Source organism: Crinia signifera, chromosome 8, assembly GCF_055691185.1.
Source record: "Crinia signifera chromosome 8, ASM5569118v1, whole genome shotgun sequence".
Taxonomy (NCBI): Eukaryota; Metazoa; Chordata; class Amphibia; order Anura; family Myobatrachidae; genus Crinia; species Crinia signifera.
Window position 1 is genome coordinate 32,779,263 of NC_139224.1, and position 13,388 is coordinate 32,792,650.

General features: G+C 46.9%; 1 protein-coding gene across 1 annotated transcript in view; it reads left to right on the top strand.

Annotated features, from left to right (window-relative positions):
• The window catches only part of FAM3D (FAM3 metabolism regulating signaling molecule D), a 45,216-nt gene that overhangs the window by 18,715 nt on the left and 13,113 nt on the right, over positions 1-13,388 (top strand). Inside the window, exons 5-6 of the mRNA XM_083158002.1 lie at positions 11,354-11,412; positions 12,752-12,802. Of these exons, the coding sequence (XP_083014128.1) occupies positions 11,354-11,412; positions 12,752-12,802 (110 nt within the window). The remainder of the gene's footprint in view (positions 1-11,353; positions 11,413-12,751; positions 12,803-13,388) is intronic.

Consider the following 13,388-nt stretch of genomic DNA (forward strand, 5'->3'; position numbering starts at 1 on the left):
TCAGGGGTAGTGGCAGAAGGCCGACCCCTGACCATAAGGGCAGTTGGCCCCGTAGCTATATTTTGTTTATTTTATTTCTGGTTGGACAAGGATACTGGCAGAAGGCCGATCCTTGGCCATAAAGGCAGTTTTATATTTGATATCTTATTAGATTTTCTATATTTTGATATTTTCGTTCTCTTTGCGTCCTTAATTTTAGAGGAAGGACTTTAATTACGCGTTAGCAATACAGTAAATAGGCTTTCCTACTCAAATAAAAATCCTACCCCTTTCATGCAATACAGTATTTTGGTTGTCTGAGTCTTTTTTTTTTGGTTTAGTGTTAGATACAGATGGAGCGCCTCTCAGCCAGCGCCGTGGATCGCCAGAATATCCGCGCTGGCGATCGCAGGTGGAGAGGCGCTCCATCTGACCGGGACACGCGAGCGTCTCACACACAAGCGTGTCACAGTTTTCAGGCAGCGGGGGATGGGGACCCTGAAGCGGAGACGGGCAGGGTTAGATGTGGGGGGGGGGAGTGGCGTTGACCGCGCGCGCATCCCCTTCCGGCGGCTGGCGATCCGACCACCAGAACCCCGCTAAACGAGAATGGCTCAATCTGTAAGTGGGTATGCTTGTCATGTGAATGCATCTGACTGTGTAGTTTATGTAAAGTACTGTCTAATAGGTGAAATATCAATGATATCATGTGTATACAATAAACAAATATCTAAAATACAAATATAAAACGAGGTGTCACTGTGTCTCATTTGTCCGTATAATAAACTCTAGAACCATTGAGTCCGTATTGTAGGAGTTCCTAATGAGACACAGTGACACCTAATTTTAAATAATTAGTTTATTGCATAAGTATACACGTGATATCATTGATATTTCACACATTAGACAGTATTTTAAATTGCTTAATAAAAGTTGAATTTTAAATATTTTCCCTCTTCTATATGAGTTAATAACGTATCAACACAAGTTCCGTGAGTACTGACCTGTGCAGAATTCCCAGTTTCCCTTTTCCCTATGTTTGTGAGGAAGTACATTGCTGCTACATAAGAAATCATCCTGCACAATGACTTATTTTCCTTACTGCTTGCTGGGGTTTTGTAATCCTTAATTATCAGATTCCACATTAGTCATTAAGTGCAACGTGGCAGCTAGCTGGGCATGTTGTCTTTGATCTGACAAAGCTGCGCAACTCATAAAGAAGACTGGAACAGTAAGTAAATATGAGAGCAGTTTATTCACATACAGTATGTCGCACTGACGAAAACAGTGATATCTGTAATTCTTACATACAGTGGCAGTTTTTACCTATGGGCTGAAGGGCTGCAGCCCCCCCCCCCCCCCCCCCCAGGTAAAATCCACCACTGTCTCTGCCTAAAGTGAAGCCAGATGCCGTCTGTGAGACTGCACTGGCTTCACTGTGACTGGCAGTGACTTCCTAGTGGAAGTCTGACCTGCCAGTCCCTCAAGGCAGTCCCATTGGGAGGTGTTCCCTCCCTCCGGGATGCCTCTCTCTGCGAAAATGTGCGGCAGCCCCCAAAATGGGTTCTGCGCATGTGCAGTACCGCGGACCATACTGCGCATGCACCGGACCCGGGAACCCGATCAAGCCTCTGGGGGCTGCTGCAAAGGCAGCTCACGGAGGCTTATGCCAGCGCATGCTCAGTATGTATGAAGTTACTGTGCATACGCTGGCCCCATGTAGGAGACCGGGGAGTGCGGCATCCGGGGAGCGTGGCGGTGGCCAGGGACAGCAGCATTAAGGGTAAGAGGGTATGTACAGTATAATCTGCACTTTGAAGTGTGAATCTAGAAATGGCAGTATGGTAAATGTGCCAGAGAGGCCTGGTGTCACCTAGCCCCAATGCAGTATGGTAAATGTGCCAGAGAGGCCTGGTGTCACCTAGCCCCAATGCAGTATGGTAAATGTGCCAGAAAGGCCAGGTGTCACCTAGCCCCAATGCAGTATGGTAAATGTCCCAGAAAGGCCTTGTGTCACCTAGCCCCAATGCAGTATGGTAAATGTCCCAGAAAGGCCTGGTGTCACCTAGCCCCAATGCAGTATGGTAAATGTGCCAGAAAGGCCTGGTGTCACCTAGCCCCAATGCAGTATGGTAAATGTGCCAGAGAGGCCTGGTGTCACCTAGCCCCAATGCAGTATGGTAAATGTCCCAGAAAGGCCTGGTGTCACCTAGCCCCAATGCAGTATGGTAAATGTGCCAGAAAGGCCTGGTGTCACCTAGCCCCAATGCAGTATGGTAAATGTGCCAGAGAGGCCTGGTGTCACCTAGCCCCAATGCAGTATGGTAAATGTGCCAGAAAGGCCAGGTGTCACCTAGCCCCAATGCAGTATGGTAAATGTCCCAGAAAGGCCTGGTGTCACCTAGCCCCAATGCAGTATGGGAAATGTGCCAGAAAGGCCTGGTGTCACCTAGCCCCAATGCAGTATGGTAAATGTCCCAGAAAGGCCTGGTGTCACCTAGCCCCAATGCAGTATGGTAAATGTGCTAGAGAGGCCTGGTGTCACCTAGCCCCAATGCAGTATGGTAAATGTCCCAGAAAGGCCTGGTGTCACCTAGCCCCAATGCAGTATGGGAAATGTGCCAGAAAGGCCTGGTGTCACCTAGCCCCAATGCAGTATGGTAAATGTGCCAGTGAGGCCTGGTGTCACCTAGCCCCAATGCAGTATGGTAAATGTCCCAGAAAGGCCAGGTGTCACCTAGCCCCAATGCAGTATGGTAAATGTACCACAAAGGCCTGGTGTCACCTAGCCCCAATGCAGTATGGTAAATGTGCCAGAGAGGCCTGGTGTCACCTAGCCCCAATGCAGTATGGTAAATGTGCCAGAGAGGCCTGGTGTCACCTAGCCCCAATGCAGTATGGTAAATGTCCCAGAAAGGCCTGGTGTCACCTAGCCCCAATGCAGTATGGTAAATGTGCCAGAGAGGCCTGGTGTCACCTAGCCCCAATGCAGTATGGTAAATGTGCCAGAAAGGCCTGGTGTCACCTAGCCCCAATGCAGTATGGTAAATGTGCCAGAGAGGCCTGGTGTCACCTAGCCCCAATGCAGTATGGTAAATGTCCCAGAAAGGCCTGGTGTCACCTAGCCCCAATGCAGTATGGTAAATGTCCCAGAAAGGCCTGGTGTCACCTAGCCCCAATGCAGTATGGTAAATGTCCCAGAAAGGCCTGGCGTCACCTAGCCCCAATGCAGTATAGTAAATGTGCCAGAAAGGCCTGGTGTCACCTAACCCCAATGCAGTATGGTAAATGTGCCAGTGAGGCCTGGTGTCACCTAGCCCCAATGCAGTATGGTAAATGTGCCAGTGAGGCCTGGTGTCACCTAGCCCCAATGCAGTATGGTAAATGTACCACAAAGGCTTGGTGTCACCTAGCCCCAATGCAGTATGGTAAATGTGCCAGAGAGGCCTGGTGTCACCTAGCCCCAATGCAGTATGGTAAATGTGCCACAAAGGCCTGGTGTCACCTAGCCCCAATGCAGTATGGTAAATGTGCCACAAAGGCCTGGTGTCACCTAGCCCCAATGCAGTATGGTAAATGTCCCAGAAAGGCCTGGTGTCACCTAGCCCCAATGCAGTATGGTAAATGTGCCAGAGAGGCCTGGTGTCACCTAGCCCCAATGCAGTATGGTAAATGTGCCACAAAGGCCTGGTGTCACCTAGCCCCAATGCAGTATGGTAAATGTGCCAGAGAGGCCTGGTGTCACCTAGCCCCAATGCAGTATGGTAAATGTGCCAGAGAGGCCTGGTGTCACCTAGCCCCAATGCAGTATGGGAAATGTCCCAGAAATGCCTGCGAGCAGCGAGCGAAGGCTAGGCTTCGCTTCCTGGCTTTGGTCGGACGGCTTGCAAATGTGCATTAGCGATAAACAGGATACAACGTGACAAATGTAAGTGTATCTCCCCCCTGGACTTACCTGCCATACCACCTACCTAATGACAGAGATTATCTATCTACTGCTGGCCAAAAATCAGAAAGACCTGCTCACAATCATGATTGTGTCCAGATTTCCCTTCAACTCCCTGGAAGAATCTGTGTTTTTTGAACACATAATGTACTCACGATGTGTACACAATCCTTCATACAATCTAGCTGCTGTATACAACAAGGGGTCAATGCTCATTGCCACCGGTTATTGCTCATTGCCAGGTGTTCAATGCCTCCCTGCACTCCACGATGTGCAACAATCAGCATACAGGGCCTGATTCTGGTTAACTTGCAGACGCAAATTCTCTATAATGGGCAAAACCATGTGCACTGCAGTGGTGGTGGGGGGCTAAACATGTGCAGAGAGCTAGATGAACCCCCCCCCCCCCCCCCAGTGGAGAAGCATGTCGGCAGGTGAGTGGCTGGCTGCCCCCCTGCTGTGTCCAGTCTTACTGTGCACAGGTTTTTCAGGACATCATGACCGGGCTCACCAGAGGCGGCCGGTGGGAGTCGAGCAGCGCACTGGGGTCGGGGCAGCAGGGGCACTAGTGCTGCTGGTGCCCGGGGAGCTAGAACGCAGGATTCCGGGATTACACAACCTCCAGTAACAGTTTACATGTCTCCAGTTTACCTTAAGGGCCGACATTTTTTTGTAGCCGGCAGAGCATTGTTCAGAATGTATTTGACCAACAAAAAATGTCCCCTGTCCTGGAGACATGAGGTGACTACTACTGGTCTCCACATGCTCAAGCTGTGTTCACTATCTGTGCCTCCCAGGGACTATTTTGTGTATGCAGCTGGTGGCACCAGATGCTGTGGAATTTATGCAACCCCTGGCACAGAGAATGCAACCCCTGGGCTCTGGCAGAGCATGTAGCCCCTGGCATACAGCATGCAGTCCCTGACTGAGAGCATGCAACCTCTGGAAGAGAGCATGCAACTCCTGGGCCCTGGCAGAGCATGTAACCCCTGGCATACAGCATGCAGCCCCTGACAGAGAGCATGCAACCCCTGGAAGAGAACATGCAAGCCCTGGGCCCTGGCAGAGCATATAATCCCTGGCATACAGCATGCAGCCCCTGACAGAGAGCATGCAACCCCTGACAGAGAGCATGAAACATTGAAACCCCTGGCATTGAGCATGAAACCCGTAGTAATGAGCATGTAGGTAAGCGGCACTTATGTGGCATAATATGTAATGATCATTACGGTGTATTATATGTAATGGGCATTACGATGTGTGGTATACTGTAATGTGTAATGGGCATTATGGCATGGTTAATTTGTATTGGGTGTGTGACGCCTTCGGCGCGTGGCACAGTACCACTAAGACATTTTTTCTACTTGCACCACTGGCTTGCAGTGAGTCATCGCTGCTCACTCCGGGCTCTGCATCGCCTGCCGCGGCCGCCCGCCCGCCTGTTGATTGGTTGGTTGCACATCTCCGACCATCTCTGGGGGGTTGAGGAGGAGCGGCCGACAGAATAACAGGTAACAGCGGGCTGTTGGCTGCACTTGGTGGGCTGCACAGTGAGGGGTTAAGCCATTAAACTGCAATGTGTGTGGGGGGGGGAGGGGGGGACATGAGCTTGGTCCGGGTGCCCTGGCTGCACCCTACACCACTGGAGCAGGGAGTACACAGTATGCACATACTAAATGGAATTTTAACCATGCCTTCCTTAGAACCTCAGAACATTTCCTCCTTGTACTGGATGGTTACATTACTGAAATCAGGGGTGGCCAAACCTTTCCTCAAGATCTACCAACAGTTCATGTGTCTCAGACAACCTGTGGATCTATAATAAGAATGAATGCAGCAGGTTTGATAATGTGACAGTTAGTAATGACTACAGCTGTGTACCAGCTAGGTGATCTGGGTCATGTGACAGTTAATAATGACTACAGCTGTGTACCAGCTAGGTGATCTGGGTCATGTGACAGTTAATAATGACTACAGCTGTGTACCAGCTAGGTGATCTGGGTCATGTGACAGTTAGTAATGACTACAGCTGTGTACCAGCTAGGTGATCTGGGTCATGTGACAGTTAATAATGACTACAGATGTGTACCAGCTAAGTGATCTGGGTCATGTGACAGTTAGTAATGACTACAGCTGTGTACCAGCTAGGTGATCTGGGTCATGTGACAGTTAGTAATGACTACAGCTGTGCGCCAGCTAGGTGATCTGGGAAATGTGACAGTTAGTAATGATTACAGCTGTGCACCAGCTAGGTGATCTAGGTCATGTGACAGTTAGTAATGACTACAGCTGTGCACCAGCTATGTGAACTGGGGAATGTGACAGTTAGTGATGACTGCAGCTGTTCACCAGCTAGGTGATCTGGGTCATGTGACAGTTAGTAATGACTACAGCTGTGCACCAGCTAAGTGACCTGGGGAAAGTGACAGTTACTTAACAAAAGAAGAAAAGAATTCCCAATTCCAATTTCTTCTATTCTTTTCTTCTTTTGTTAAGTACCTGTAAATATATTCCCAGGGAGCACCTCCAGAACCAAAAGAGATACATACTACATATCTACATATTTGAATAAGAACTACACATCTGGAAAAACTGAAATAGATATAAATATTAGTCTGTTCGGACAACCACAATCCTGCTTGAATGTGACAGTGAAGGAGCCCATACACGGTCCGTTGTGTATGGCTCCGTTCTATACTATGCGATGCGCGCTCCCGCGCATCACATAGTACGGTACAAAAAGTATGTGCTGCACATACTTTTTACACTAGCTATACATCGGATCGGATCGTAGTGCATGCACACTGCATGCACTAGGTATGCAATCAGATCCGATGTGTGCTGTTTAAGCACACAACGGATCCGATTAACGGACCGTGTATGGGGGCATTAGTAATAACTACAGCTGTGCACCAGCTAGGTGATCTGGGAAATGTAACAGTTAGTAATGACTACAGCTGTGCACCAGCTAGGTGATTTGGAAAACATGGACCGTTTGTAGATCTCGAGGACCGGTTTGGCCACCCCTGACTTAAATGTTTGCTCGTTATAAAAAGCTTTATATCTTTATGGACTTGTTTGCATTGACATTTCTTGAAACACTACAGCATAGGGGGGTTATTCAGACCTGTTCAATGCTCTGCTAAATTACAGAGCCCTGCGATCAGGTATATGCCGCCCCACCACAGAGAAAGCCTACAATTTGCTTAGCAGGGCTTGCGACAATTAGCTGGACTGGTGATTAGCTGCAAATCCACAAAGTCGACATAGGCACCAAATAAAGGTGGAAACTCATGTTGACGTTTTGCCATGTTGACTTTTCCTTGGCAACCTTTTTTACGTGTTTACCTTTTGCCTGTCGACCAATAGTGGTCGACCTTTTGACTGTGAACCGAGACACTGTCTACCTAATTATCCACACACCCACTTGCCAGCACAAGGTAAGCCGGAAGCTGGTTGTGTGGTGCCAGCCTCCCACTTTGCACCCATTAAAAATATAGCTATGTGTATAGACTATTATGAATACTGTACTTTATGTATTTGTTTTTACATCTGGGCATATGGCCAGTGCTTAATTACGGATACAGCCCTAAGCTGCTGTAATAGAAGTGCACCACACCCAGGCCTGACTAATATTTCATTGGTATGAAGGTTGAGAAGGAATGGAATGAGAAATACCCAGCTTACACAGCTGGGACCATATAGTGATAAGCAACCAGCCACTAAGCCCCTAACTGCCATGTCACAGGCTGGGTTTATAAAAGAACAGTTAGGAGCTGATTGTCTGGGTTTTTTTTATCACTCTCCACTTTATAACATTTGAAGCTTGGTGCATCTGGCCCAATGCAATATTTCAGTCTCATCAAAAGTAAATCTTGGTATCCTGAAACATTGATTGATGCCTCCTCCGCCGTTAAGTAATTATCCTCAAAAAAAGAGCATTAGTGTAGTATGCAGAACCGGTTCATGGTTTTCCGGTACCCTAGGCAAAACTTCTGCTTACCACTCTCCACCACCACCCGCACGCCAATACCGACTTTCCAGAACATCAAGTGAAAATGTGGAGGTGGCGTCTTAGAAGTTCAACACCTCCTTCTGTTTCTAATAATTTCAACAAATATATCTCTCTCAGAGTCATCCTTTTCTCCCACCAGATGTCGGAACCCCTAGGCAGCTACCTAAAGCGGCCTAAAGGTATAGCCAGCCCAGGTAGTATGTACAAATAGACTGAGAAGCAGCTCTACAATCAGGCAAAATGCCTTAAAGAAGGCTTCAGTAGACCCCTTGCCAGCACCAATTAGACATTGGATTATGGTTCTGCCGATACACCCGGGAACCCATCTTTTCTCACCAATACACTGGTGGGGGTAGCACTTCCTTCTGGTATAACCAGCTCATTATCCTTTTCCCAGTCACTATAGTCTACCTTATAACTCAACTGGGAGGCAAACCTTCAACATTTACCCAATGGACACCTTTATAATCTAAATAAAATGTGTGGATGTCTTAAGGTACCATTCCTATGTAGGGTACACACCAGGACGACCCGCTCATGATGCACATCGTGAGCGGGTCGTCAGTGTCTCGTCCGACCCGCTCACGGTGACCCGGGGGGGGCACGACCCGCTCACGATGTGCATCGTGAGCGGGTCTGATCCGATGGCGACCCGCACCCGGCTGTATGGTCGTCATTGAGATCCTACCTGCAGCAGGTAGGATCTCAATAACGAACGACCGACCCGCGGGACCGCGCATCGGATCGGTATCGGTCCACACCAGGACAGAAAAGGGCCCAATCAGCACACAATCTACATCCAATTGGTCGGAATTGGATCTAGATTGAGGGGATCGGGCCCTAGTCGTCCTGGTGTGTACCCAGCACTACATTGCATCTGTTAGACTCCATGAGGCAAACACAATCCATTCTCTTCTGAAGACAATGTCTTTCATATCTGCTGGACTTGGCCAAGTAGATGAACCATTTGTTTGGGGGTTTATGCCTTGCCAGCCAACGTTTTACATTGTGATCTATTACCCGCATTTTAATAGCTATACCCTAAAACTACTGGGATAAGTTTCTGGCTGGGGGAAAAAAACTACAGAGTTCCTACAGAGAATGTGGTGACATAAGTAAAGGGCATAGTCAAGGGCATAGTCAAGGGTGGCTCCCATGCGTTTCACCTTCACCGACTTCCCTCTCACACCGGTACAGCATCAGTTACTTTGTCTTCATGATTTAGTTGAATCCAGATTTCTTAATATTTCATGATGTCATACAAGTATGTGCCATAGTGGACGTGTGTTGTGCTTCATAGGTGGTTATATAAATGTTCTTGATTCCAGGACATGAAGGGTTACTGTTTACTTACTCTTTTGTATCAGTAGAAACATATGGCAAAGTGTATTTCGCAGCCGCATGGGGAATAATATAAAGTGTAGGCTAATAAGCACAAAAGATGATTAGCTGTAATGCTACAAATTAATCAAAGCCGATGGTTTGCATGAAGCATCCTAACATTTCCTGCTGGATGCACAATGGAGGCTGACTATAACTTCATTCACACTATAGGCTACCATCTGTGCCTGCTGGTGATTTGTGTACTGTACACACCTACATCACATTATCCTGGTATTACTTTGGGCAGAACTTTCCCTTTTGTTTTAGACATTACTAGTTCTAATTAACATTTTATAATGTGGTTCTTAGACATTAAGGGTCTAATGCAGTGATGGCTAACCTTGACACTGTTGTTGAACTACAAATCCCAGCATGACCTGCATCAGTTTTAGCATGGCCAAATAGAAAACCTGTAGCAGGGCACGCTGGGATGTGTAGTTCAACAACAGCTGGAGTGTCATGGTTAGCCATCACTGGTCTAATGGGACTGGAGCCGGAAATGGCCTATTATGAGTGGAGGAGGCATGTAGAAGTCCCAATGTCTCCCTAAATATATGCAGTTGGAGCCAAGCTCATGGGGTGCGCAAGATATTCACGGCGGCTGGTGCACCGGTGCACGTGGACACGTGAACGTCTCACACGCTCGCGCGTCCCTTGCCGAGAATAATGCACCGAGAGCGGGGTAGATAAGCCCGGCTCCATCTGTAAAAGTACAAAAATTGCATACAGATGGAGCCATCCTCATCTAGCCCTTTAATAGGATTAAGTGAGTAATAGGATTACTCTGCTAATCCCCTACTGTATTGTATTGCTGCTGAGAACAATAGGATAGTCATGGCTAGCCATGGTGAGCCAAATTTTAAGGAAGTTAGTTGAGAGGGGCTCCATCTGCAAATGTGTAAAATAAGAATGTCATTTTATTACTTATGATTTATGGCCAACCCTGTGGCTATCTGGTGTCTGTCTGGTGATCATCATGCTGCCATGATGATGAACAAATTTTTATTTGGAGGCCTGGACCTGAAACTCCATCCAACCCAGAGGTTAGAGGTTATGAGTTGAGGTTGTGGACAGGACATTTCCAAGACAGGGGGCCAGATTCTCTAAGCTTCAAAAGGGATACAATGGAGAGTGATAAACAGCCAGCCAATCGCTCCTACCTGCCATGTCACAGAATGTGTTTGAAAAATATCAGGCAGGAGCTGATTGGCTGGCTGATTATCACTCTCCATTTTATCACTTTTGAAGCTTAGAGAATCTGACCCAGGATAACATAACTTTCAACGTCATTATTGTATCAAATGGTGGGTGTGGTCTTGGCAAAAGGGGGCATGGTATGCTGAGCTGGGGAGAGAGACAACTGCAGCAGCAGCATGTCACACTGTATCTCTACCTCTTGTTTTTTTTTTTTTACGGGATATGGAAAATCCCCATGCCCAGTAGCCACGCCCCCTCCTTAATTTATCGGGCTCGTATGAGCTATTGACACCCTGTCCATTGGGTACAGACACTATTGGGCCTTGGTGTGGCTATTAAATAACAAGACTGACTGTAAAAAATAATCCATACTGTGTGAATTAAAAGGGAGTGTGGGAACACTGACCTTGGACTGTCCCAAAACAGTTTTGTAACTTTCACCCCTCTTGCACAGATAGATTCCTCAAGAGTAAAAGCCCAGCTTCTGATCTTTACCTGGCTGGGCTGGAGATCCTTGCTGTAATAGTTTTGAACTTTTTAGTAATATCCATGCTTGAACACAGGTGACTTAAATAGTACCTCAGTTATTTTGACTTAAACATTTGTGCTGAAGCCTGGATATCACGAAAACCTGCACTGTTAGTGTGCCTTGATGCCCGAGGTTGAGAATACCTGAGATAATGCTTTTGGATATGCAGTTCTCAGTGAGTTTAGACTGGACTGGATCAGAAGGAGTACCTTTATACTCAGAAATGTTTTGTTATCCCCCACTGCCATTATTTGTACTTATATTACTAAAATATTAATACATTTTTCCTTATTTACAATTTCAGCATAATGAGCGGTGTGAAAAACAACATTGGAAGAGGACTGAATCTTGCCCTGGTGAATGGTAAGAAAAACATTACTGCTGCTTTCAGACCGTATAACTGGCTGTGACCCTGTATTTGAAAACTGCCAGGTAAAACCCGATTCACACCGCATCTCTTAAACCGTATATTACCATTTAAGTGCCGTTTTTTTTACACTGGCAGACCCGTTTTTGGAAACTTTCCAAATACAGTGTCAAAGCCAGTGCGGTCTTCAGCGCATCACCCCCCCCCCCAGGGCTAACATCACCCCCAATGTGTTTAAGAAACACCCCCCCTCCCCCCCTCCGTGCAGCCGGTACCTCCTGCATTGAAGATCCCGGAAGTACTATGGACGGATGCGCTTATAAAAAAAAGTGACTTTCGGAAAATGACTGCCCCATAGGAAAACCTGTTTAAAAAAACTGTCTTTCATATGGGGGCAGCCATTTTCCGAAAGTCACTTTTCTTATAAACAGCAGGAAAAACACACATACACTGGACCCCACAGGAAAAAAAACTAACTCATTGGTCCCCACATGAACAAAACAAATCACATCAGCCCCCACATAAAAAAAACAAAAAATCATTCCCACTATCCCCCATAGAACAGAAACATAAAACACATTGGCCCCCAGATGAACACAGTAAAGTGCAGTACAGAGTCTGTGCCAGGCTTATCTGTTTCCCAAACACAGGAGAGTCCTTATTCCAACTGTTTTCATTGTGGAGTGCTGCATGGTGTAAAGTTAAAAATGCATTTCTGCCTCCGGTGGCACACTTACGTACTGCTCATGGCACACTTGGGGTTGAAAAATGCTGCCCTAGAGAATGGACCCATAATCAGTGGGGAATTACCCTGTAAAGCTGTGGGCACAGTAGCCTCTGGCCCCAGCCTCTATGGGGCTGCTTCAGGAGCAGATTCAAAGAAATGTATTAACGATCCTGGGTCCGGTACATGCGCAGTACCCATTTTTAGGGGCTGCCCCGCAGCTGTGCATAGGGAGGCATCCCGGAGGGAGGGAACGCTTCCCAATGGGACTGCCTTGAGTGACTAGCAGGTTGGACTTCCAATAGGAAGTCACTGCCAGTCACAGTAAAGCCAGTGCAGTCTCACAGACCATATCTGGCTTCACACATTGGTGGATATTACCTGGGGGGCACCACTGGTGGCAGCACTTCCTAATGACCATCCATGAACGAAACACAGCGGAGGCAGGCATTTGGTGGTCAATGATTATGAAAATGCAGCTTATCTTTCCCCTGGCCCATGTAAATTTGCACATTATCTAAAAATGTATAAAGATTATAGTGTGAAAATTGAGTGTCTATAAAGTTTGCGTCAGAATTGAACATTATTGAATATTCTAATTTATTTCTTAGCCAGCACTGGGGCGACTATGAAAACAGGCCATTTTGACATGTACTCAGGTGGTAAGTTATCATTTACTTTATGTTTATATCTATATGACTGGTGTAGCTGCTATTTTGTACATAAATATATATATTTTTTTTTTAAACCAACTTTATTTAAGTTTTGAAACATGAAATAAAACAGTAATCACCCAAGGTAGGAATGTTCACAGTAGCGTCACCATAGCATATGAAGCAATGGGGGAGATTTTTCAAAACTTGAACAGAGATCAAATCGATAGTGATAAAGGACCTTGGGCCTGTTTCGAGCGAATTCACAGTGTCCGATTATCTATACACTGCGCATGCGTACGGGCTGTTGTACACATGCTCAAGGCCATCCTGCGTATTAAGGGGAGGCTGTGTGACATCACCTCCAGGCCTGATATGCCTTTATCCATTGCAGCCACCAAGTAAGTCCAGGGCTACACGGCACCTGTGATGAGTTGTGCCCAGTGTAAAAATCTATACTGCTATGAATGGATGTGTAGCCATACACATCCATACGCACACTGTGCACATTGATTCGCAAGGCGGTATTTCACTCTAGCGAATGGTGGCTTAGCTGAACACTTGCCGCTGCGTATTCATGGCCCTTCATTCATGT